The 23,797-nt window shown below is 37.8% G+C and overlaps 1 protein-coding gene across 5 annotated transcripts in view; it reads right to left on the bottom strand.

The window, feature by feature from the left end:
- Slc4a10 (solute carrier family 4 member 10) overlaps positions 1–15,904 on the bottom strand; it is a 276,084-nt gene extending 260,180 nt beyond the window's left edge. For all 5 annotated transcript variants that reach the window (XM_036185514.1, XM_036185518.1, XM_036185516.1 and 2 more), the window contains exon 1: positions 15,479–15,904. In XM_036185514.1, the coding sequence (XP_036041407.1) occupies positions 15,479–15,526 (48 nt within the window). In that variant the 5' untranslated portion in view covers positions 15,527–15,904. The remainder of the gene's footprint in view (positions 1–15,478) is intronic.
- Positions 15,905–23,797: the final 7,893 nt, after the last annotated feature.

Raw genomic sequence — 23,797 nt, 5'->3', positions numbered from 1 at the left:
TTGAAGAACCAACTCTTGGAGAGTTAATCAACAATACCTTCAGACAATATTGTGTAGAGGCAGGGAGGAAGCTATCGGAAATGAAATCAAGTCACTCTGGGCATGACAGTGCTTACTTGTAATCCCAGGTCTTGGGAAACAGAAAAAAAGGTGATTGTAAGTTTTGAGTCTAGCTAAGCTTCATGATAAGACCCTGACCAAAAGCAACAAGATGGAGTTGACTGTGTCAGTCTGTGCAAAATTAACTAAAAACCAAGAGATTGTGAAAAGTAGTTCCTATGCATGGCTCATGTATGGTACTAAATGTGTTCTAACATTGATTCCTACTTGCATTCTCTTTGTTATGTTGTTACAAATAAAAACTCATTCCATCTCAAGCCTGGGTTATTAAAGCAAAAAATTGGGAAATTGTAGCAGGCCTGGCAGAAATGCAGTATCTCTCAACCTAATTACCAGACTACTGAAATGATGGACCCCAAATAAATGGATATTTACCCAGGTATTTCATGATAAGAGAAAGAAAAGCCCCAGCTAGAAGAGGATCTTGTTTCTTGGAAAAAGATTCACGCAGTTCTAACTTGTCAGATCACTTTACATGTTAAGACTGAAGCCCAAACAGTGATAGGCAGGACTACAACGTGACTAGGACTGCTTTAACAGCACATCCTAGACCCTCTACTTAAACTTTAATCTCATTGCAGGACCTCTGAGATTTGGAAGTTTCCCTGGAATCTCTTAGTCTTTTTCCCAATGTGGCCACATTGAACAAATCACTTTTTCTGCATTTTATTTTTTTAATTTGTTTTATTCATTTACATACCAACCACAGATCCTCCTCTCATCTCTCTTCCCACTTCCCCCACCCTTGCATCCCTCCCACCCCCATCCTCTCCTCCAAAAGGGTAAGTCCTCCCTCACAGGGGAACAACAAAGCCCTGTCCATTCAGTTCAGGCAGGACCAAGCCCCTCCCCGCTGCATCAAGGGTGAGCAAGGTGTCTGACCAAAGGTAATGGGATCCAGAAAGCCAGCTCACTGCATTCTAATTTTTAAAAATGAAATAATAAACACTTCAAAAAGTGTTCAACATCATCAGCCACCAAGAAAATGCAAATAAAAACTACTTTGAGACAACATCTCACCCCAGTCTCAAGAAATCAAATGATATTAGGCTTAATGGTCTTTAATCACAGCATTTGTGAGACAAAGGCAATAGCATCTCTGTGAGTTTGAGGCCATTCTGGCCTTCATAATGAGTTTGGGGCCAGTCATGGCTACAAAAGCAGACTCTGTTTCATTAGAAAAAGGAGGAGGAGGAGGAGGAGGAGGAGGAGGAGGAGGAGGAGGAGGAGGAGGAGGAGGAAAGGAAGGAGGGAGGGAGGGAGAGAGGAAGGAAGGAAGGAAGGAAGGAAGGGAGGGAGGGAGGGAGGGAGGGAGGGAGGAAGAGAGAGAGAGAGAGAGAGAGAGAGAGAACGAACGAAGTAACAAATGTTGGTGAGGATGTGGGGAAAAAGCAGCCCTTATTCACTGTCGGGAGTGCAAACTGGTGTAGCCATTGTAGAAATCAATGTAGAGATTATTAAAAAATGCTAGAGACTGAACTACCATCTGGCTCAGCTAGTCCACTCCTGGACAAATACCCACAGAATGCTAGATCTGCTCTTTTCATAACAGCTAGAAAACATAATCTACCTACATGCCAATCAACTGATAGTGAATGTGGTATATATACACAACTGAAATTTTGTTCAGTTGCAAAATAAAATGAAATTATGAAATCTGCAGGTAAATTCCTAAAACTGAAAACTTATATTGAGGTAGGTACTGAGAGAATGATAAATACAGCATATTCTCTCTTCTATAGGGATCCTAACCTCAAATTGCTAATTTGTGTGTTCAACTTGGGCCTGTAGGGGCCAGGAAATTAGAAAGAGGCTATTGGGAAGAAGATTTCTTAAGGAATGGAGAGAATAGAATAGACAGATGCTATGAGAGTAGGAAAAGAGTGGCAAGCTTTAATCAGGGAGGAGGTAGAAGAGACAGGGGAGATAAGATGGGGGAAGATAAGCCAAAATGAAAGTGTATTGAAAAAAAAAACATATGGGAACTTCTTATTTGTAACCAAATGAAGAACTACAGTTAATTTTTACATGTTATATAATTATACACCATCCCTTTCAAGGGTCAGGTAATATTGTTGGAAGATAGAACAGAAAAAAAAAATGAAAGAGTCAGAATATAGGGTAAAAGGCTGAGAAATGTCATCTCCTGGGCAAGACACAGTCATAGCAATCATGACTTTACAAGCAGCTTTACTCATAATAGCCAGAACCTAGAAACAACCTAGATGTGCCTCAACCAAATAACAGATAAAGAAAATATGGTACATTTACACAATGGAGTATTTCTCAGTTATTTAAAAACAGTGACATCATGAAATTTGCAGGCAAATGGATGGAACTGAAAAAAAAACAATCATCCTGAGTGAGGTAACCCAGACCCAGAAAAATAAACATGAAGGGGTCATTAGCTGTAAAGTAAAAGATAATCATGCTGCAGTCCACAAACCCACAGTGACTAATCACCGAGGGGGGACTAAGAGGGGATGCAAGGGACTCCCTGGAAGGGGTAATAGACTAGATTTCGAGGGTGAACAGGGGGCAGGTGGGGTTGGGGGCAGGAAGGACCAAGTAGGGGTGGAGGGAAGGAGGAAATACTGGGAGAAAGGACTGGAATTAGGGGACATTTCAGGGGTGAGGTGGAGACCTAGTGCAAATGGAAACTCCATGAAATCTATGAGAGCAACCCTATCAAGACTCCTAGTACTGGGGGAGACAGCCTGAACCAGCCATCTTCTGTAACCAGGAAAGACCTCAAGTGGAGGGACTGGGACACTAACCCAGCCACAAAACCTTTGACCTACAGTGTGTCCTGCCTGAAGAGTTTTCTGAGACCAGAATCATCATCAAAAAGACCAGAGAGTCTTCATCCAACAATTCATGGGAACAGATGCAGAGTCCCACAGCCAAATATTAGGCAGAGCTCTGGGAATCCTGCAGAAGAGGGGGAGGAAGGATCAAAGGAACCAGAGAAGACAGGGATACAACCACGAGAACACAGCCCACAGAATCAACTGACTGGGACTCATCAGGGCTCACAGAGAACAGGAAGCCTGTAGGGGGTCTGACCTAGATCCTCTCCATATACATTATGACTAAGTAGCTTGGTCTTCTTGTGGGATTCCTATAGTGGGAATAGGGGTTGTCTCTGACTTTTTTGCCTGCTTAAGGGACCCTTTTCCTCCTACTAGATTGCCTAGTCTAGCCATGATATGATGGTATGTGCCTGGTATTATTTTTTTAATTTAAAAAAAGGTTGATAGATTAGATATACATAAGAAAGGGTCCATCAATAGCTAGGCATTGATGGAATAGGAGCTCAAGGCTCTACTTCTCACTACTGAACAATTTGTTACTAATAGATTCAGGGAGAGGGAGTCATTGCCATTAGTTGTGTATGCACTAATGATGGCACCAGGAGCTAACAATTAGCTACAATTCCATGGTCATGTAGATTTCCCTAGTTAACCTAAATGGGTCGCTAACAAAGGCAAAAGTAATGAACCTGGGAAAGGGACCTACAACAATGATTCAATGCTAGGCAAACAGTCAACCACTGACCTATATTCACTGCCCTCCTTTTTTTTTCCTTTTAACTTTTTTTTTTAAGACAAGTCTCACTAAGATGCCCTAGCTGGTCTTGAACTTACTATGTAGCAAGGCAGGTTTTGAATTTGTAAATCTCCCCTCAGCCTCCCAAGTAGCTAGAATTACAAGCCTGAGACCCCAGACCCCACGTGGCCTAGATCCTACATTTTTATAGATGGGAATAAGAGAAATGAAAAAATTATCATGCAGGAAATACTAAAATACTTACTACAGGAAATATTTACCATGAGGATGCTAAAGTTTGAAGGAAGTACACTTGCATATCTCAAAGGATCTCCAGGATTTTATGACAAAAGGAAAGCTTTTTTTACTTGTTGTTCCAAAAGCTAAGAATTGCCTCCATAATCAAGGTTAACAATACCTAATACAAGAGATCATGTGTCAAGTGATATGAGGCATAGAAAAGGGAACATCACCTCCATAGTATTAATGACCAAAAATTTACAACTTGAATCTTATTATAAAATCCTCAAACAAATGCACAATAAGAAATAAACAGCTGGGCAGTGGTGGTGCACACCTTTAATCCCAGCACTCATGAGGCCAAGGCAGGTGGAGATCTGTGAGTTTGGGGCTAGCTTGGGCTATAGGTAAGTTCCAGGAAAGGCTCCAAAGGTACACAGAGAAACCCTATCTCAAAAAGAAGAAGAAAAAGGAGAAGAAGAAGAAGGAGGAGGAGGAGGAGGAGGAGGAGGAGGAGGAGGAGGAGGAGGAGAAGGAGAAGGAGAAGGAAAGAAAAAGAAAGAAAGAAAAAATAAATAGTTTTTTGTTTTGTTTTAAGACACAAAGTTGGGTGGGAAGAAAGGGTTGGGGATCTGAAAAAGAATAGGAGGAGGCAGGGTGAACTTGATGAAAACTCAATGCACAAAATTATAAAAAATAATAATAACAGTAATATCTTTAAGTGACCTATATATGTCAAAAGTGTCAAGGTCACAAATTAGAGAAGATTAAAGAGGTGTCATACGTAATTTCTAAATTATGTATTAAACACATTTAAATAATAAAATATTTGTAGGAAAATTGGTGACATATTTTTAAAAATTTTATTGTGGGGCATGTAGTGTGTGTGTGCAGACCAGAGGTCAATTCAGATGTCTCCTTCAGTTGTTCTCCCCCTTTCTGAGGCAGGGTCTCTCTCTGAACCTGACACTTACCAATCCTGCTAGACAGCTAGCCAGTGAGCACCTTGGAGTCAGTCACTCTCTCTCCAGCCCTGGGACACCAGGCACAAGTCATCACAGCTAACGTTTTCCATGGGGACTAGAGATCCAGACTCAGGTCCTCACATTTGTGCAGCAAGCACATTACCAACTGAGCCATCTTTCTTCCACAGTCCTGGTGATAGGTTAAATAAGGAAGTAATGCCAACAATAACAGCACATAGTAATCATAGTTACTTGTTGCTAGTCTAAAGAATATGAAATATATATGTATTTCACTAACTCTCACAAATCTTCAAGGTAGATACTATTAAGTTTTCCTATTTTACAGATAAGAAGAGTAAGACATTAACATGTAGCTAAGTTATGGAAGTTGGCATAACTTCTAATCAAAACAGCTAGCACCATCCAACCCAAAGATCTAGCTCTTCATTACTGTCACTAGTATTGCTGCCTAGCAAATTATTTATGGAACATTTAAGAAATTCAATGCACTTGGCTATGTGACAGTAGCACAAAATCACCTAAAACAGACAGCTTCAAAGAGAGTAAAACCCACTGAAACAGGATATAAATACATGTATGCATATACAAATGTAATACTAATATATTGCTAATGTAGAAGTCACATAGCTAACCATTATGTAATAAATGCAAATAAGGAATCATGAGAGTGATGACTTCATTTACTACCTATTGGGATTTATATTTTAAAAGTCTCTATTGGGGCTATTATCCTTTCCCCTACTGTCCTTTCAGGAATCTACCAGAACTAGACAATAAGAGTATACTGCTGAAGACACCACCTCCTTGGATAACAGGACATGGAAAAATCAAGCTGGTCTTGATCTAGAAAATTCCTGTCCGCCAGATAGCATGCACGGTGCTGGAAAGTGCTATGCAGGCTACTAGGAGAGAAAAGTCATCAATACACTTACCCAGCTGTGAACCCTGCTAACTATAAAAACACCAGACCTGGCAAGGCATGCCAACCAGTGTGATGGTGACATAAAGGTTACACAGTAGCCAACTGCTTCCTGACTCCATTTAAGGCCTACTATACAGGATAAAACTCATAACTGGCACTGGACTCTGGCCAGTGACCCATGACTAGGGCACAGACACTAGTGGAAAACTTACTATGATTATTTTATTAAATGGACACAGCACCAAACTGCTTTCTAAACAGCTATCTCTGTGTCTATAGATTAGTGCAGCTCTCAGACCTCATCAGAGAAGCTTTCGTTTGCAGCAGGTTTAAATTAACACAGACACATGCATCTGGTCAGAGTCCAGAAGATGAGTGATTGTTGGGTGCTTAGGCCTACATCAGCCATCTATAACCACACCCCTTACCTGTGTGACTAGAGAACACTGTAGAAGTAGAGCAGAGAGATTCTAACAGCTGGAAGTTAGTACTTTACAGAATCCTCTCAATTTTTGCTGCCCATGTCCTTATGGTATGGGGCTGCCATTAGTTTCTCACCTATGGGTTGGAATATGGGATTACTTCTCCCCTTCATGCTGGGATTTTATCTGGCCTCAAACTCAGAGATCTTCCTGCCTCTGCATCCTGAGTGCTGGGATTAAAGACATGTGCCATTACATGGGCTTCAGAAACGACATTTTTCATTCATTTATTTTTAAATAATTTTATTTGTGTATAATACACATCACCTAATTTTCTTATTTTAAGTATGCAATTCAATGAAGTTTTTTTTTTAGTAAATGTATAGACTAATTGCAGTAGACTTTTTCTTTTAGGTCTCTACCTAGCTCCTAAATCATGACACAGAGACTTTTTATTAGTTATGAAGCTCAGTCTAGCTTGGGCTCATTTCTAGCTAGCTCTTTTAACTTAATTTAACCTGTTTCTCTATATCTAACTTTTGCCTCAGGGCTTTTTCCTTTCTTTCTGCATGTCTTACTTTCCTGCTTCCTCCAGTATCTGGCTGGCTGGTGGCTGCCTAGTTTCTGGCCCCGGGTGTGTCCCTCTCTTTCTCCCTCATTCTCTTCTCTTCCTTCTCTCCTCTCTTGAGTCCAGATTTCTCCTCCTACTTATTCTCTTTGCCCACCAGCCCCACCTATCCCTCTCCTGCCTAGCTATTAGCCATTTGGCTTTTTATTAGACCAATCAGGTGCCTTGGGCAGACAAGGTGAAACAAATGTAATACATCTTACATGGTTAACAAAGGCACCATAAACAAATGTAACACACTTTTACACAGTTAAAGTGCTGGATATGATGGTATGTGCCTTTAATCCCAGCACTCAGGAGGCAAAGGCAGATGGATCTCTGTGAGTTCAAGGCCAGCCTGGTCTACAAAGTGAGTTCCAGGACAGCCAGGGCTGTTATACAGAGAAACCCTGTCTCAAAAAGTAAAAAAAAAAAAAAAAAAAGGAATATTCTGCAGCATAAACAAACGTGACACATCTTTGCCTAGTTAAAATAATATTCCACAAGTGATACAACTGTTACTGTAATCTAATCTTGTTTTAAAACACTTTAATGCTCAACCCAAAATTTCTTTCAAGCCAAACAAAATCCCAGCGTGAAAGGGAGTAATTCCAACTCATAGATGAGGAACTAATGGCAGCCCCACAACACAAATATATGGGCAGCACAAATTAGAGAGGATTTCTGTAAAGTATTTTCAAACTTCCAGCTCTTAGAATCTTTTATTAGCTTTGAAGGAATGTAATTACTTTTTAATTAGATGAAATATTTTCCAACTGTAGGTAAGTATTCATTATGTATGTGAAACCGGGTAAGTTTCTCATATCTCAGAGCCTCAATTCTCATCTGAAGATGAAGACATTAGCAACATTTCAGGAGGACCATGAGAATTTGAGGTATTTGTACCTATTAGCCTGAAATAATATCTAGAATTGCCTCATAAAATCTACCTAAAAACCATTTCAATGTGCCATTCAGATAGTGCCAGTATACTAAGTCAGGACTATATAGAAATATAGAGCATGCTGAACAAAGAATAAAAAGATTCAGGTACTAGATTGAGCTCTCACTATTAACAATCTGAAATGTTATGTCCTTAAACATATTTCCTTATGTCTTTCAGTTTCAGGTTCATCATCGGTAAATCAAGAAACTAGTCTGCTAGGCATGGTGGCACATGCCTCTAATCCAATCCTCAGGAGAAAGAGGCAGGAGGATCACTGAGTTTGAGACCAGCCTGGTCTATATAGAGAGTGTAGGCCAGCCAGGGCTATATAGTAAGATCCTATATCAAAAAATGGGGGAACTAGTCTAAACTCTAACTTCTAGTTTGTTTCTACAGTCCTCTTACCAAAAAATATAAGCATCTATAAAGAAGTTGTATCAATGATTCTACAACAAAAATCACCACTGTATTCTGGGCAAATTTGAATAAACTGTTAAGGAATAAATTATACAATGTCTACAATTTCAAGAAAAAGAAACAGAGTCAGTTTTGTGAGGTTAGCATTACCCTAATAGGAAAACTAAATAAGTACATCTGTTAAAAAGGGGGGAGGATGGAGGGAGGGAGGACAAGAGAAAAGGACAGAGAGAAGGGGAGGGAAGGAAGGAAGCTACAGACCAACATCTCTTATAAACATTAAGAGATCTTTAACATAAATCCAACTCCTTGTCATGAGAAAAATCCAATAAACTAGGGACAAAGATGAACTTTCTCAGGTTAATCAAGAGCAAATACAACATTCTACAGCTATATCATACTTCATGATTAGAAACTCATAGCTTTCAGCTTAGGCCAGGAACAAGGCAAGGATGTCCCCTCTCACTCCTATTATTTTAATACTGCCATAACTACAATAACATTAAAGTAAAATAAAGAAATACAGATTGGGAAGGAAGAAATAAAAATTTTCTTTATTTGGAAACAAAATAATTGTTTATATAGAAAATCCTAAATAACCAACAAAAAGTCCTCCTGGAGATAATACATATAGCAAAGTGAAGGATATAAGATATACACAAAAATTAATTGTCAATTGAAATTTAAAACATATTAACATTTATATTGATGCCAAAAATACTTATGTATAAATGCAACAAAATACATACAAGGTTCAGTTAAGAAAGAGAAAAAAACTGACAAAATAAATTAAATGACTAAACAGAGAAACATTGCATGTCCATTAAGAGGAAAAGTCATTTTCTAGACATCTGCATTGGGGGATATTTGTACACTGTGTAAAGACGTATTGCTGTGACTGGTGTAATAAAAAGATGAATGGCCAACAGCCAGGCAGGAGGTGTAGGATGGACTTCTGGGCAGAGAGAGGCTGGGAGAAGGAATCTAGGCTCGTGATTTTGCCAGCAGACTCAGAGCAAGTCGGACGTGCTGTTCTAAGAAGAAGTAACCAGTAACTGAGCCACATGATAGAACACAGAGTAACAGAAACAGGTTAATTAAGTTATGAGAGCTAGTTAGAAAAAAAGCCTAAGCTATGGCCAAGCTTTAATAATTAATAATAAGTCTCCAAGCTTTAATAATTAATAATAAGTCTCCGTGTTGTTATTTACGGGCTGGTGGTCCAAAGATAGTCTGACAAGAATGCTTGCTACACATCTGTTCTTCCAAAACTGATCTTCAGATTCAATGCAATCACAAGCAAAGGAAAATGAGTAAATCATCTTGTAGATACCAGTAAACCAATCCTCTGTTTTTGTAGAGAGGAAATAATCCTCAAAAGACTTTTTTTAAAGAAGAGTAGCAAATATAAAGGACTAACAGTGCCCAATATCAATATATGATGTAGCTTGAGAAAGCAGAAGAGAGACTGCAAAGAGACCCACAGACCTATAGAGTCTATTATGCCTGATCTTTGACAAAAGAGTAAGGCAATACAATGTAGATAAATGATAATCTCTGTCAACAGAACTCTGGAACATCTAGATATCCATAAACAAAAAAAATATTAATTTTGACGTATAGTTAACACACTTCAGAAAAAAAGTAACTCAATATGATGCAGAATTTAAAAAATACAAAACTATAAAACCATTAGAAGATAACATAGCAGAAAAATCTAGATGACCCAGGATTTTGCAGAGACTGTTTAGATAATAACAGTAAAAGCATGCACAAGATATGAGCAAGTTCAAGCCAGACAAAACCCCAGCAAAAGAGGCAAAAAGGTGGGAACAAAAATCCTACCACTGACTAAGGAGTGTCAGTATACACTTATCAGCTATACCAGAATATACCATTCTGTTGGGCAACATTGCTGATAAAAGTGGCTCTATATGTGGACAGGAAAAAAGGTGTATGGAAAATCTCTGCACCTTCTACTCAATATCACTGTGAATGCAAACTTCTCTAAAGTATAAAGTATAAAACTTATTCAGGATTAATATTGTGAAAATTCTCTACTATCAAAACCTACCCATAGATTCAAGGCAATTTCCATCAAAAACCCCAGTGTAACTCTTCATAAATAAAGCATAAGAGACCCACCCACAAAAGTCAAAGCAATCCTGGGCATAAAATGCAATGCTAGAGAGTTATAGAATCTTAACTCAAATCATACTACGGAGTCCATCACAACAAAAATAGCAAGGAGGACCCAAAAATAAACCCACAGTGTTACATCCATCTTAATTATTCTCAAAGGTGGGAAAAAAAAAAACTTTACATGAAAAAAAAAAAAAGCAGCCCATTATCAAAAGGAGTTTGGAAAACTAGATATCCACATGTAGAATGAAGTGAGAATGAAGTTAAAATAATGAATTTATATCTATATCTCTCAGACCATACCCCCCAAAAATTAACTCAAGATGGAGCAAAGACCTTAGGATAAGATTTGAGAACTCGGAATGCCTGTAGAAAAATGTAGGGAAGATACTTCAAGATAGAGACTTTAGCAAGACTTTCTGGGAGGGGAACTAATGCAACAGTCCATGACTCCAAGAACTGACAAAAGGGATTGCATGACATTGACAAGCTCCTTCACAGAAACAACAGAGTGAAGAGACAGCCTTCAGAGTCAAGAAAATCACAGCTCATTCTGTGTCTGACAACAGATGAATAAACAGGGAGGATATACATAGAACCCAAACAATAAAGTACCCCAAACGTCAATCACCCAGTCAGTAAGTAAATCAGCAACTGAACACAACAGAGAGTTCTTAATAGAGATTTATGACAACATGTTCAATGCCCCTAGTCATGAGTTTCCTCTTCATGAAAAAAGAATGACTAGCAAGTGCTGCTGAGGGATACAGGGAGAAAAGAACCATCGTGCACTACTGTTGGGAACAGAGTTATCCAGCCACACGGAAATAAATATGGAGAAGCAAAGGTAACTTAAAAATATGATTACCATATTATTTGACTATACCGCTCATCACTATCTCCTCAAAGGAACCTAAGTCAGCAGGGCACAGAGATACTTACATATCCATGTTTACTGTAGTATCACTCGCAATGGCATGATATGGAGCAAACTAGTTGTCTACCAACAGATGAGTAGATAAAATATGTGACATATCTAAAATTGGAACTTTTAGCTACTAATAAGAATGAAATTGCATCATTTGCAAAATCCAATAAAACACTGTGTGTGTGTGTGTGTGTGTGTGTGTGTGTGTGTGTGTGTGTGAGAGAGAGAGAGAGAGAGAGAGAGAGAGAGAGAGAGAGAAAGAGAGAGAGGAATGTAGAAAATTAGAGAAGAGGATGTGGAGTGATGAGAGAGAAGGAAGAAGAGAGGATAAAGGGAGAATAAATATAAGAAAAGTACATTACATATATTTAAATCTCTATATGAAGATTTCATAGTAAACCCCATTATTTAGTATGCTCATATAAAACATAAAGTCTATTAAAATAATAACAAAATAAAAACACACTGTCATAAATGGTATATTATAAATGAATTGTTCCTTGTTTCTAAAGAAAAATAGCATACCCCAAGGAAAACATGACATAATTTGCATGACATAAGTAGTAAGACAGGTGTGATGGTATAGATTTGCAATCCCAGTTCTTCCAATGCTGAGGCAGAGAATTTTCCTGAGGCCAGTCTAGATTGCAGAGTAAGACACTATTTGATTAAAAAAAAGAAAAAGTATTAAATCTTCAAGTTACATTTCTTTTATCTAAAAATCATAACAGAGGACTGGAATGTGGTTCAATAGTATTCAATAGTAAAGTACTTGTCTCGATGTGTGACTTCCTAGATTCAAGTCCCTGCACATAGATACATAAGAAATCTTAGCTAACATTTACTGCACCGCCTGACACAGGCAGCATGTGAAGAGCCAAACAGTCTCATACCTTGTAAGATATGAGAAGAACTGAGTTGAAGTTCCTTTGGGCACAAAGGTTGGAAGTGGTCCTCACATTTCTTCATTCACACTCAGAACATTGTAATGCACTTCTGTCTGTGTAGGTACAATTTTGATTTCTGAAGCAACCATCATCAAAGACTAAACTAAAATGATGTCATAAATATATAACCATGTCTTCTGATTATATTTAAATTGCCACTTGGCCCAGATTTTTCCTTTACATTTTAAACTATCTGACCTAAAAAATTTTACCATAAACTTAATACATATACAGTTTAGATTTTCCCACCCATCCTCACAACCTTAGCACCCTATGCATATATTTATTTCTATAGTTTACCTTTCTAGAGTAGCTTTTCAAGTAAAAATTAGGATTGATTTCTTATACTACATCTTCCTATGTGTAACAATTTTGTTTCAAATTAAAATTATAATTTAGATACTTAGCCAATCCATGTTTTCTTTTTCTAACTTTTTCCATTCCCTAATATAATTTTATAGAAAATTTTTATAACTTCCTTTCCATGAATAAAATAATAAAGTTGGACATTTAGAAAATGTAAATAAACACAAAAGATGCTACATTCCACCATTCATTCCTATATGGTCCCAATTGCATTTAAAATGTGCCCTTTGACCACTGAGACAAATCAGTTGGTAAAGGTGCCGGCTGCCAACATGATGAACCTGAGTTCTTTCACCCTCAAGGACCCATGATGAGAGCAGAGAATTGGCTCTTAGAGCTGTCCTCTGACCTCCACACATGTGCCATGGCATGCAAAGTGACATCCTATACACAGAGAAACAAATGAATGAATAGAAATCAATTAAATATACCATATACCATAGCCTTCCCATTGTTCACTTGTGGAATGTAAAACCTCAGTTTTCCAAGGTTACAGAAAAATAAATAAATAGCAGTGTCAGGTTTGGGCACAGAATGTTCCTAAATAAATTTGTCACATTGCCTCTCATATAATTGTTTGCAAAGTCATCTGATAGATTTTCTAAAATAAACTCCAAAGCTACTGCTTTCTCTTTACATAGGTACACATGAAGAGCTCAGAAACTGATTGTAGTAAGCAAGTTTTAGAAGATCTCTATTCTCGTCTTGGCTCCCTTACTATGTAAAACCTTCAACATTCTGTTTAGACTCCATATGCCTCAATTGATTGTCTTTGAAATAAAGATAATAAAAACTGCTTCACATAGCACATATGACCTTTTTTTAAATTAGAGCAACTGGAGAAGTTAAAAACACACTATACAAATGTAAAATCAGGCCAAAAATTCACCATTTTTCCTACTTTCTTAGGCTTATATTTATAACATATTGCTAACATGATTCTGCATGATGATTAATGTAAAGCTATTCTATACTAGCCATCAGTGCCCATGAAACACAAACTTTTCAATGTGGCTGTTAAACCTTTCTACCAAACATTGTAGATCTTCCTTCCTAGCCAAACTTTTATTATGTCCCTTTGCTCTTTTAAGTCACAAACCTGCTGCCCTTCTAGCCTAGCAATGTCATCCATTTCTAAATTCCTCCAGATAATCCTCATTTGGTCTTAAATCCTTTAACTGCTCCCACAAGTGACAATCCATAAGCCACATCAAACTGGCCTCAGCCTGCTTTTCTAGGACAAGTCCCAGCCCCCACGAACACCCCCCCCCCCGACACAGAGGGATTTTTCCCTCTATATTTAATCTTTCCTAAATCTCTATCCTGTAATTCCTGGGTATAGTTCCTCCCTGTCTTTTCGAAGACCCCTGGTATCATTAACACTATTTATTCTGAGTAACCACAGAACCATAATTTATGTTATCTATTCAAGTTAAGGGGGAACACAAATCTTTTACTCGTTTTTTCAAAACTACACACACACACACACACACACACACACACACACACACACACACACACACACACACACACTGGCTCTAGCTTTAGGCAGGCAGGCTAACTGACATACTTCTTTTTTTTCCCCTCTCTGACACTGCCCTTGCTCTTAATTTAGGTTCTGTTCTTCCCACCTTTCTGCTCCCTCCCTAACCAAACCTGGCGTCCTGGGGAGCACTGGGCATGCTCAGTAGCCACAGCTGATGCAGGAAGCAAACCCGGATCTTTTTTGCAGCATTACAGCCTGGCTGGAGCCAAAGGCCCTAAATCAGTGGCCCAGAAATTGCTCTAGCCTCCTATGATATCATTTAGCTGTGTGTTTGAAGGATGGGTATGGATTTGGAAATAGTTTGTAGCGGTCCTGGTCTGCAAGGTGGGTCACAACTGAACCGCTAAAATAACAGCCGCTTGTATGGTTTGGTGCTGCTGCGGAGATTTCTGCTGTTCTGAACCATGATCACGCTGATAGAAGACTAGGAACTAATGGTTGGCATCTCTGCTTCATCAAATAAATGCTGACCCGCACCCTCCTCCATGCTGCCCTTAAACATAGCAACATGAGCTGCCCCGGACTAAAAAGGATGTTGCCTGAAATCCAAAGTCTGTGTGCCAGACAGAATGATTTGTAGAATACAGGCTAATCAATCACTCCAAAAATTAAATCTAAGCAGACGGCTAAAGCGATAAACAAATGGGCTAATTCCAAATGACAGTTCAGCAACCTTCCAGACACTCAAATGTGAATAGTATGCCTGTCTCCCAAAAACCTATACCTTCCACGCAAATGAACTGTGATACACTTCCCCTTGAGAAAGACACTGACAGTTCTCCCTCCTCCCTCCCTCCCTCTCTCTCTCTCTCTCTCTCTCTCTCTCTCTCTCACACACACACACACACACACACACGTTCTTTTTTTCCCTGTTTTCTGTGGAGACTAAATTTCTAGATTCACAGCAGCAGATTTCCTCACCTCACTGTCTGAGGATGGAGCACAGGGAAGAAATGTATTAGGGCTAAAGAGGATAAAGGGGGGGGGGGCTTCTTTACAGGGGCTTTGGCCAGCACTGCAAAGCCTCAGCAAGATAAACAATAACAGGCAGGGAGAAAGACACACAACTGCTACTAAAAGCTAGCCATTTCTTCAAACAGCAACAAACATGAGACATTTCATCACCATGCTGCATCCATATTGAGAAGTGGGGGGGGGGGGGGGAGCATGTGCTCTGTGCTTTAAGCATTTCAGTCTCGGGAGATGGGAGGAGACCCTGTCCATATGTTGTGGGAGCTATCCACCACCCGAAAGTGCACTCTCCCAGCACCTAGCAGCGCGCCACTTGCCTGACAGGTTCTGCGGCAAAGCGGTTAAGCTGGCAGCGGGTTGTCTCTTACCGTGGGCAGCAGCGGCTCCATTTGGGCTCCCTGGTCTTTAATGTCCATGTTCTATAACACCTCTGGAAAATGCACCTTGCTCTGCAGTGTCTTCGGTGTCTTCCACTCGCCCCGGCACTCGCTCTGCTTAGTATTCGGATCAGGTAGCTCTGAAGCAGGAGGCAACAGCACACTCCAACTCAGCAGAGTCACATGGCTCCTACTCACTCGGGCTGCTGGCCAGGTTTTGCACGGACTGCCTTGGATCCTTGGGCCGGTAAGAGAGATCCCCAAAGCCCTGAACCACTGCCCACACCTGGATGCTTGTATAAAGTACAGCCGACAGCACTACAAGTGCAAAGGGCATTCAGAATTTTGCCTGAGATGCTAACTTCTTACACGAACGAGTCTGGCCTCTAACCGGCTCAGTCTCCTTTTGACACCTTGAAGCACTCACTCACTGCATTTCCGAATCCCGTAGGAAATAACAGTTCAGACAGGATGATGTCAGCACAATAGGAGTCCGCTCACCTATTATCATTTAATACAATATTGGATGTGATATGATCTCATAATTCTATCAGTGAGCTTGAACTATTCACTAATTTAAAATTGTAAATTATTGTTAAATTAGTAAGACAAATTTTTCAATGTTTAAATTGTGAGAAACTTTGTTAAACCATAAACTATTAAAAATAAGATAAACTTTTCTAAAATTTGTCTCTCAAATAAGAGAGAAACAGAAAACATTTTGATATTAAAGCACAATGAAAAGATAGCACAGCTGCTGAGCAGCTTAAGCACATATACTTTTGCCTTAACTAGTTAGTAATTCACAAAAGGAATGGGGTCAAAGAACATCCTTAGAGGTCACTGAGGGGCTTCATACATATTCCCTGGAATTCATTATGGGACCTGTTTTCTGAATATGGAGTCAAAGCTGGGGCTTTTAATGTGCTAGGCATGAGCTACATCCCCATCTCTTAGGTTTTAGAGACAGAGTCTCAGTAAGTAGAAATGGCTAGTCTTGAACTAGCTATCTTCTTATCTCTGGCCCCTAAGTGCTGGGATCACAGATGTGAGACAGTGCTATACCTGGCTGTATCCATTTTAAGTAATGAAATCCACATTTTACTGGACCTCAGACTAAAAGTATAAAGTTAAAAATAAATAAAAATGAACATCTTTCAGGGGTTAAAGAGGATGACTGAAAGTTATGACTATAGTTTATTGCAAACTTAAAAAGTCACCTGATTTTATAAGTCTTTAAATGGATAGGAATTTATATAAAACAATATTAATAATACACTAAAGTTTATATACTGCTCATTGCATATGAGTTACATATTACTTTTACTGTTTTCATCTTCTATACCATTCTTATAATAAGTTTTTACTGCTTTATAGGAAAATATTAGTTTTTAGACTGTAATGGTATGAGTAACTGCTTTGTTCATAGGACATTTAGATTATATAATGGAATTAAATGATCTTACATGTAACTAAGAATTCACTAAAGTGGGCTCAACTTGACTTCCTACAACAAACTGATGAGTAGACGTCCCTACCCATACAAATAACCATAGCCAGCAATCAAAAGTAACTTATTTGAATAAAATAATAAAGCTTTCTTTTAAATATTTCTATTTAGGTAAGTAGTCTTAAGTCACCCAATTTATACATTTCCTAAATTAATTTAGGTATACCTAAGAAATTCTGACTTAATTCTAAGTATGACAATAAAAAACAAAATTGAATTTAAATTCCTATTATTCATCATTTTTCTGTAATGTGTATTAATAAACTATGGACATGCTTGGCTGTAGCAGCCATTGCTTGGGCGCTTAATCTACTAAAAGTACCTGTGTAACAGGACTCATCAGACCTGCTACTAAGGCTCAAGCTCAGTAAGATGACTCAGCAGAAAAAGGCACTTGCCACTAAACATAATGACCTTACCTCCATTCCCAGAATACACACATCATGGGAGGAGAGAACAGATTCCCACAAGTTGTACTCTGGCTTCCATGGATACACACAAGATATAAATTAATAATAATGATGATAATTCATAATAACATACTTTTTAAAAAAGAAATCCAATCTTTCTATAAATCTCTGATCAAAAAACATCAAATACTTGCCTGGTAAAAACTAAAGAACAGGAAGAATATTATCTTCATTTCATCCACTATGTCTACTTCATAAAATATCTTAAAGTTAATGGGCAAAACCTGAGAGAGTGGATCAATCAATATCCTAACCTACTCTGAGTGAAAGAGATAAGTATAAAACTGATAATAGCCAGGAAGAATATACTCATCACTAGATATAAGAATTTTACCAAGAAGACAAAAGGATTTTCTAGCTTAGTGTCATTGGTTTCCAAATGCTGGTGGTCAAGAGAAACAGAAGAACAAAAAGAATTGTTTAAGCAAATCTGAAATGCATGAGTACATCTTTTGTTCTATTTGTTTGTTTTTACATCTTGACCACCATTTCCCCTCCCTCTTCTCCTCTCAGTCCCTGACTCCCCCACCCAACTCCCCATCCACCCACCCTCCTACCCCCCACATCCCACACCCCTACCCCATCCACTCCTTCTCCTCTGTTTCTCTTCAGAAAAGGGCTAGCCTCCCATGGATCTCAGCCAGCTATCAAGTTGCAGTGAGGCTAGGCACCTTCTCTTCTATTAAGGCTGTACAAGGCAATACAGTAGGAGGAAAGAGTCCCCAAAGCAGGTAACAGAGTCAGAGACAACCCCTGCTCCCACTGTTAGGAATCCCAGAAGAACTGTCACATATATGCAGAAGGCCTAGGTCAGTCCTGTTCAGGCTCCCTGGTTGTTGGTTCAGTCTCTGTAAGAACCTATGTGCCCAGGTTACTTGGTTTTGTGGGTTTTCTTGTGGTGTCCTTGACCCCACTTGCTCCTATAATCCTTCCACTTCTTTCATAGGATACCCCAAGTTCTGCCTAATGTTTGGCTGTGGATCTCTGCATCTGTTTTCATCAGTTGCTGGATGAAGCCTCTCTGATGACAGTTGGGCTAGGCACCAACCTATGAGTATCATTAGGACCCATTTCATTAAGTTGTTGTTGTTTGTTTGTTTGTTTGTTTGCCAGTCCTGTTTATCTTACATCTCCAGGCCATCCTGCCTCTGGTTTCTGACCCTCAGGACTGAACTTCTTCACTCCTTTGCATGAGTACATATTACCTGTGCATCCTTGGTGGAGGCCAGGAGATGAATTATCTAGGGTTTCGTTTTTTGAAAATTGCTCCAAAGTGAATTCTATATAATTCCTAATCCAAAGCATTTTCCCTACACTAAAGTTTTCCTGGGTCTTAGGTCAGTGGTTCTCAACTTGTGGGTCACATATCAGATATCCTTCATATCAGATATTTACATTACTATTCATCACAGTAGCAAAATTACAGTTATGAAATAGCAACAAAATAATTTTATGGTTGGGGGTCACCGCAGCATGAGGAACTGTATTAAAGGGTCACAGCATTAGGAAGGTTGAGAACCACTGGATAGAGGATTAAAAATTGGTTCCTCAAACTCCACCAGCTCTGATTGGACCAAGAAATCCTTCATCCAATATCTGATAGAAACAGATGCAGAGATCCAGGAGTCCAGTTGAAGAGAGGGAAAGGGATTATATAAGCAAGGGGCGAGGGATCAAGATCATGATGGAGAAATCTACAGAGACAACTGAACTAAGCTTGTGGGAACTCACAAACTTTAAACCCACAGCTGTGGAACCTGCATGGAACCAGACTAGGCCCTCTGCATATGGGACACAGATGTGTAGTTGGGTCTCTTTGAGGGCCCCTGGCAGTGTGATCAGGATCTATCCCTGGTACATGAGCTGGCTTTCTGGATCCCATTACCTATGTTAGGACACCTTGCTCACATTTGAGGCAGTGGGGAGGGGCTGAGTCCTGCCTCAACTGAATGTACCAGGCTTTGCTGTCCCCTCATGGGAAAACTTACCCTTTGGGAGGAGGGGATTAGGAGTAGGGGATAGGTTTAGGCAGAGGTGGGGGGAGCGAGAGGAGGGATGAGAGGGGGGATCTGTGGTTGGTATGTAAAATGAATTAAAATTTTTTTAAATAAAAAAATTATTCCTCTTGATTGGAAATCCAAAAAGAATCTATTGGAACAATCTAACAGCCAGCATTTGAAGCATCACATTAAACACTGTCTGATGAGTTCATTAAAGGAAGTAAACTAATGTCCTATACACCCTACAAGAATGTTTCAGTAGTCCTACTATGTTCGAGGTACTGGGTTTACTGATGCTCTTTTTCTGTCATATCCAGCATAGTAAAGTGGAATTTTCCTCTCTGAAGAATGAAATGAAAGCAGCAATCGGCTGTAGTCCAACCATACAGAGAGGAATTAGAGAAAGCACTGTACAAAAGAGCCAACCTCATCTCTTGCTGTCCATAGCCTGATTAATGCATTTGTTGGTCAGGAAAGAGACACAGCCACCATGGTGTGCTTCCTTCCTTAATATGTCCTGCATCTTGAGACTCTTGCTGAGCTCAATTTCATCTCATCTCCCAAGTGTACAAATCATCCTGGATTCAATGTACTCTCAGTTCCTACCTCCTTTTACTATTTTAGGATCTGGAAATAAGATATTCACATTAACACAATGTTTATTCTGCATAAGAGACCATCTAATATTGATTTTATTCTAAGGGAATATTGGATTCTAGAAATTACTACCAACACTGATATTGCAAAATAATAATAATAATAATAATAATAATAATAATAATAACAACAACAATTTTTCACTACTTTTTTTAGTATTATATTTCTAACTTGGATCTCAAAGTCCCTTGCTTTGGTCCTTTTTAATATAAAATATTTGAATATAAGGTTGGTAATGAGTTTTAAATATTTTATGTTAATATTTCAAAAATATTTTATATAAGATAATACATCACAACACTGTTTGTATCATTTCTTTATGCTCTGTCCCAACAAGTCTATGTCTTTTGGGACCTATACAAATGTTCTGAGAAATTTAAAACATATTATGTTGATTTGTAAGGTAAATCCAAAGTACTTAGTTGAATTTAACCAACTCAAGAGATACCAAAAATGCTTTCTCAACAGCTCAAAAAATTGATTTCTGACCATTAGGGGAAAAGCTAAGAGTGTTTATTCTAAAACATGACATACAGTGTGGGACATTATTATCCACAATTGGGAAGTCACTACTTAAACTCATTTTATAGATGTTCTTAGGCCCTAACTTGGTAGTAATTTAGCCAATAACCAGAAGAAGAATATGAAAAAAAGTGAAGTATTCCATAGTTGGGGTGAAATTTAACCTTAAAGAGACCATTGAACCCACACATCTCTTAGCTTGTAGCTGCTTTTCCCAATCCTAAAACTGGAACAGTTTTAATTTTCTGATTTTAAGGTTTTGTCCCAAGTTATGCTAAATAGAAATTCATGCACAGTCTACTTCCTCAATTGAGGGCTGGAAATCAGTATCTTCATCCAAACTAGCTCAATCCAGTAAGACCTAAAGGCCTATCATGTGGAAACAAGACATGGACTCTGATCTAGAGGTCACAGTTTAGAGACAAAATAAAACATTATTTGACAGCATAATTAAATTAAAATAATATGTGGGAAAACAAGAGATAGAAGACAAAATGACTTTTAATGACATTTTCCTCACCCTTACTATAGAGATTTAAAGTCCTTAAGGGGTTTCTTTTGTAGGAAAAGGTTAAAATTTCCCTTCTCTGTTATAAAAAAAAAGTTCATATCTCAACTTATTACTTCTCTAATTATCAGACTTTTTGTCTAATTATTACTAAATGGTTGTGAACATATCATTCTGTTCCTAACATGAAAATAATCAACCTTAATGGTAAAATAATCTTTTACTGATCCTTTCTACATCAAGTTAAAGAATTATACCAAAATAATCATTATTCAGAATGTGCCATGTATAAATTTTACTATACATTCTCAAATTATGAACAAGAAAAAATGTGTTTGTAGTAAATAATATATAGTTATGGTAAATAAATACAGTTTATAATTTGTACTCTGTCAAAGACAACAATTGTTACATAGAAAAAAAGGGAAGAAAAAATCAAAACTCAGCAATTTCTTCATTTTATCATAAATAACCACACTATTATTGAATGGTATTCTGATACACTTTATATACAATGTTCAAATAAACTTTACATGATCTTAATTAATCTAATAGCCTGAATATTTATTCTGATCTCACTATAATTGTCAGAGAAATTCAAAATATGCCTTTCTAATTATTTACTTATAAATGAATTATTTTCTTAGAAATAAGAAAGAAAATCTCATCTGAAACTGTAATTTGGACATACCATAAAATAATTTTAGGATGGCATTTCATCAGCAATTTCAATAAAGACTTGTATATATTTTGGTACCCATTTGTCTAAAGAAGTGGTAAATTTTCAATGTATTATGGCAACCACAGAATGAGCTGTCCAGAATTTAATAAAATATCATTATGTTTGGATGGATTGCCCAACTAGTGTGTTAGTAAGAAAGGGAGATAAAACCAGGAAAATCTATAAAGACATAGAAACAAAAAAAAATAAGTCATTTATAATCTCACCAACCAGAGATTGTCACTCCTACCAATTGGCATGTGTTACCTGCTTTTTCACTTTTCTGAAGGTAGTGGGGATAATTCCTTTTGTTTATTCCTTCCATTGAATTTTTTAAAATGGTGTTAATTTATAAATATAAAATGGAAGCCCTTGTCTAAAAGACATAGTATCTAATTAAACTTTAGATTAGACCTTTTATTACCATTAAGGTCTATCTATGTTATGTCACCCATGCTGTGTCAAGACAGAGGGAACATTTCGAAGCCTCTGGTTGGAAATGGAGCTAACATTCTCTCTACTTTCAAATTCTATGCATTTATTTGACATAGCGATCATTGTCTCTCCCTTTCTTTCTTCATCCTAAACCAAGGTTCAACCAATAGAGAAGAAAACACATATAAAGAGTGTACACTGGCAAAAAAAAAAAAAAAAAAATGTCTTACTCAGTTCCAATTCTTCCTTTCTTCCATTCCAGGGAAACCTTGGGCATGAATATCTTGGATCTTCAGCTTTCCTTACAATGCTACTATTTGGAACCAGTATCCATCTGCATTTAGTCTCCTTAAATTCCACTGGATTTGCTACTCCATCATCCCACTTCTAAGAATTAAATACAATGAATAAAAGAGACAATATAAGGCATTTAAATAAATGGAAACTTGGTTATGATAGAAAATACTATTTTGTTTCAATATAAATATACTAAGTAATAATTTAACAAGCAAAATTTTGATTTTCTATTTATGGTGAGAAAATTAATGTTGACTTACCCATTTTAACACTTCTCCGGAATAGAGTCAACTCATAAATAAGACAAAGACTGGTGTATTCACTTAATCAGCATTTACTGAATAATTCCTATGAACCCATTAGTGTGCAAGGCACTGAAAAATCTAGGAAAGTACCCTCCAAGGGGACTACAGTTTGGAAAGAAGATAAATACTAAGTCATGTGTGATTGTGATAGGTATCTGAAAGAAGTAAAGGGCCACATGTCTCAGAACAGAGTGAAAGCAGGCAATATCAAGGACACTGCAGGAAAGAACACATCTGAATTCAAGTTTAAGGCATGGATAAGGGTTTCCCACAAATCTGCATATATGGCAAAGAAAACATTACTGATATATGGTATAGAAATGCAAAAGCATAGAAAGCATTATTACACTCACAGCACATGGACAGAAAAGCCAGCTGTTGCTTGATGTAAAACACAGAAACAAGGTAAATTGAAGTTTATTTCTTGATTTTTACTTATTTGTTTTTCTTTTGTTTCTGTTTATTTAGTTCAAAGCTAACTGTCCCTGAAGCAAGGTTGAATAACTAATAAAGCAAAAAAAAATTAAATACTTGAAGTCATTACAAATGACTTAATTGAATATTAAACTATAAACAGAAGGATGTTTTATCAAATATGATTAAGGTAGGGAGGAGGATAATGCACAGGGGAAAAGAGAAAGATTTACACAAAGAAAGTTTGGAAAATCTTATAAATTTACTTAAAATGCATTTTATGTATATATGTGTGTGTGTGTGTGTGTGCGCGCGCGCGCGTGATCTTAATGATAGGTCATAAATATGAGAGGGAAGAGAGGAACAGGAGAAGAGTGGAAGTGGGGAGAAAGGCATGGAAATGATGTAAATACCATACTCATGTAAGAAATTTTCAAAAAAAATTAAACTTTGAAATGAGATTGAAAATAA

The sequence above is a fragment of the Onychomys torridus genome, chromosome 4, assembly GCF_903995425.1.
Source record: "Onychomys torridus chromosome 4, mOncTor1.1, whole genome shotgun sequence".
NCBI lineage: Eukaryota > Metazoa > Chordata > Mammalia > Rodentia > Cricetidae > Onychomys > Onychomys torridus.
The sequence above is the reverse complement of the archived record's forward strand: the minus strand, read 5'-3'. Positions and strand labels throughout refer to the sequence as shown.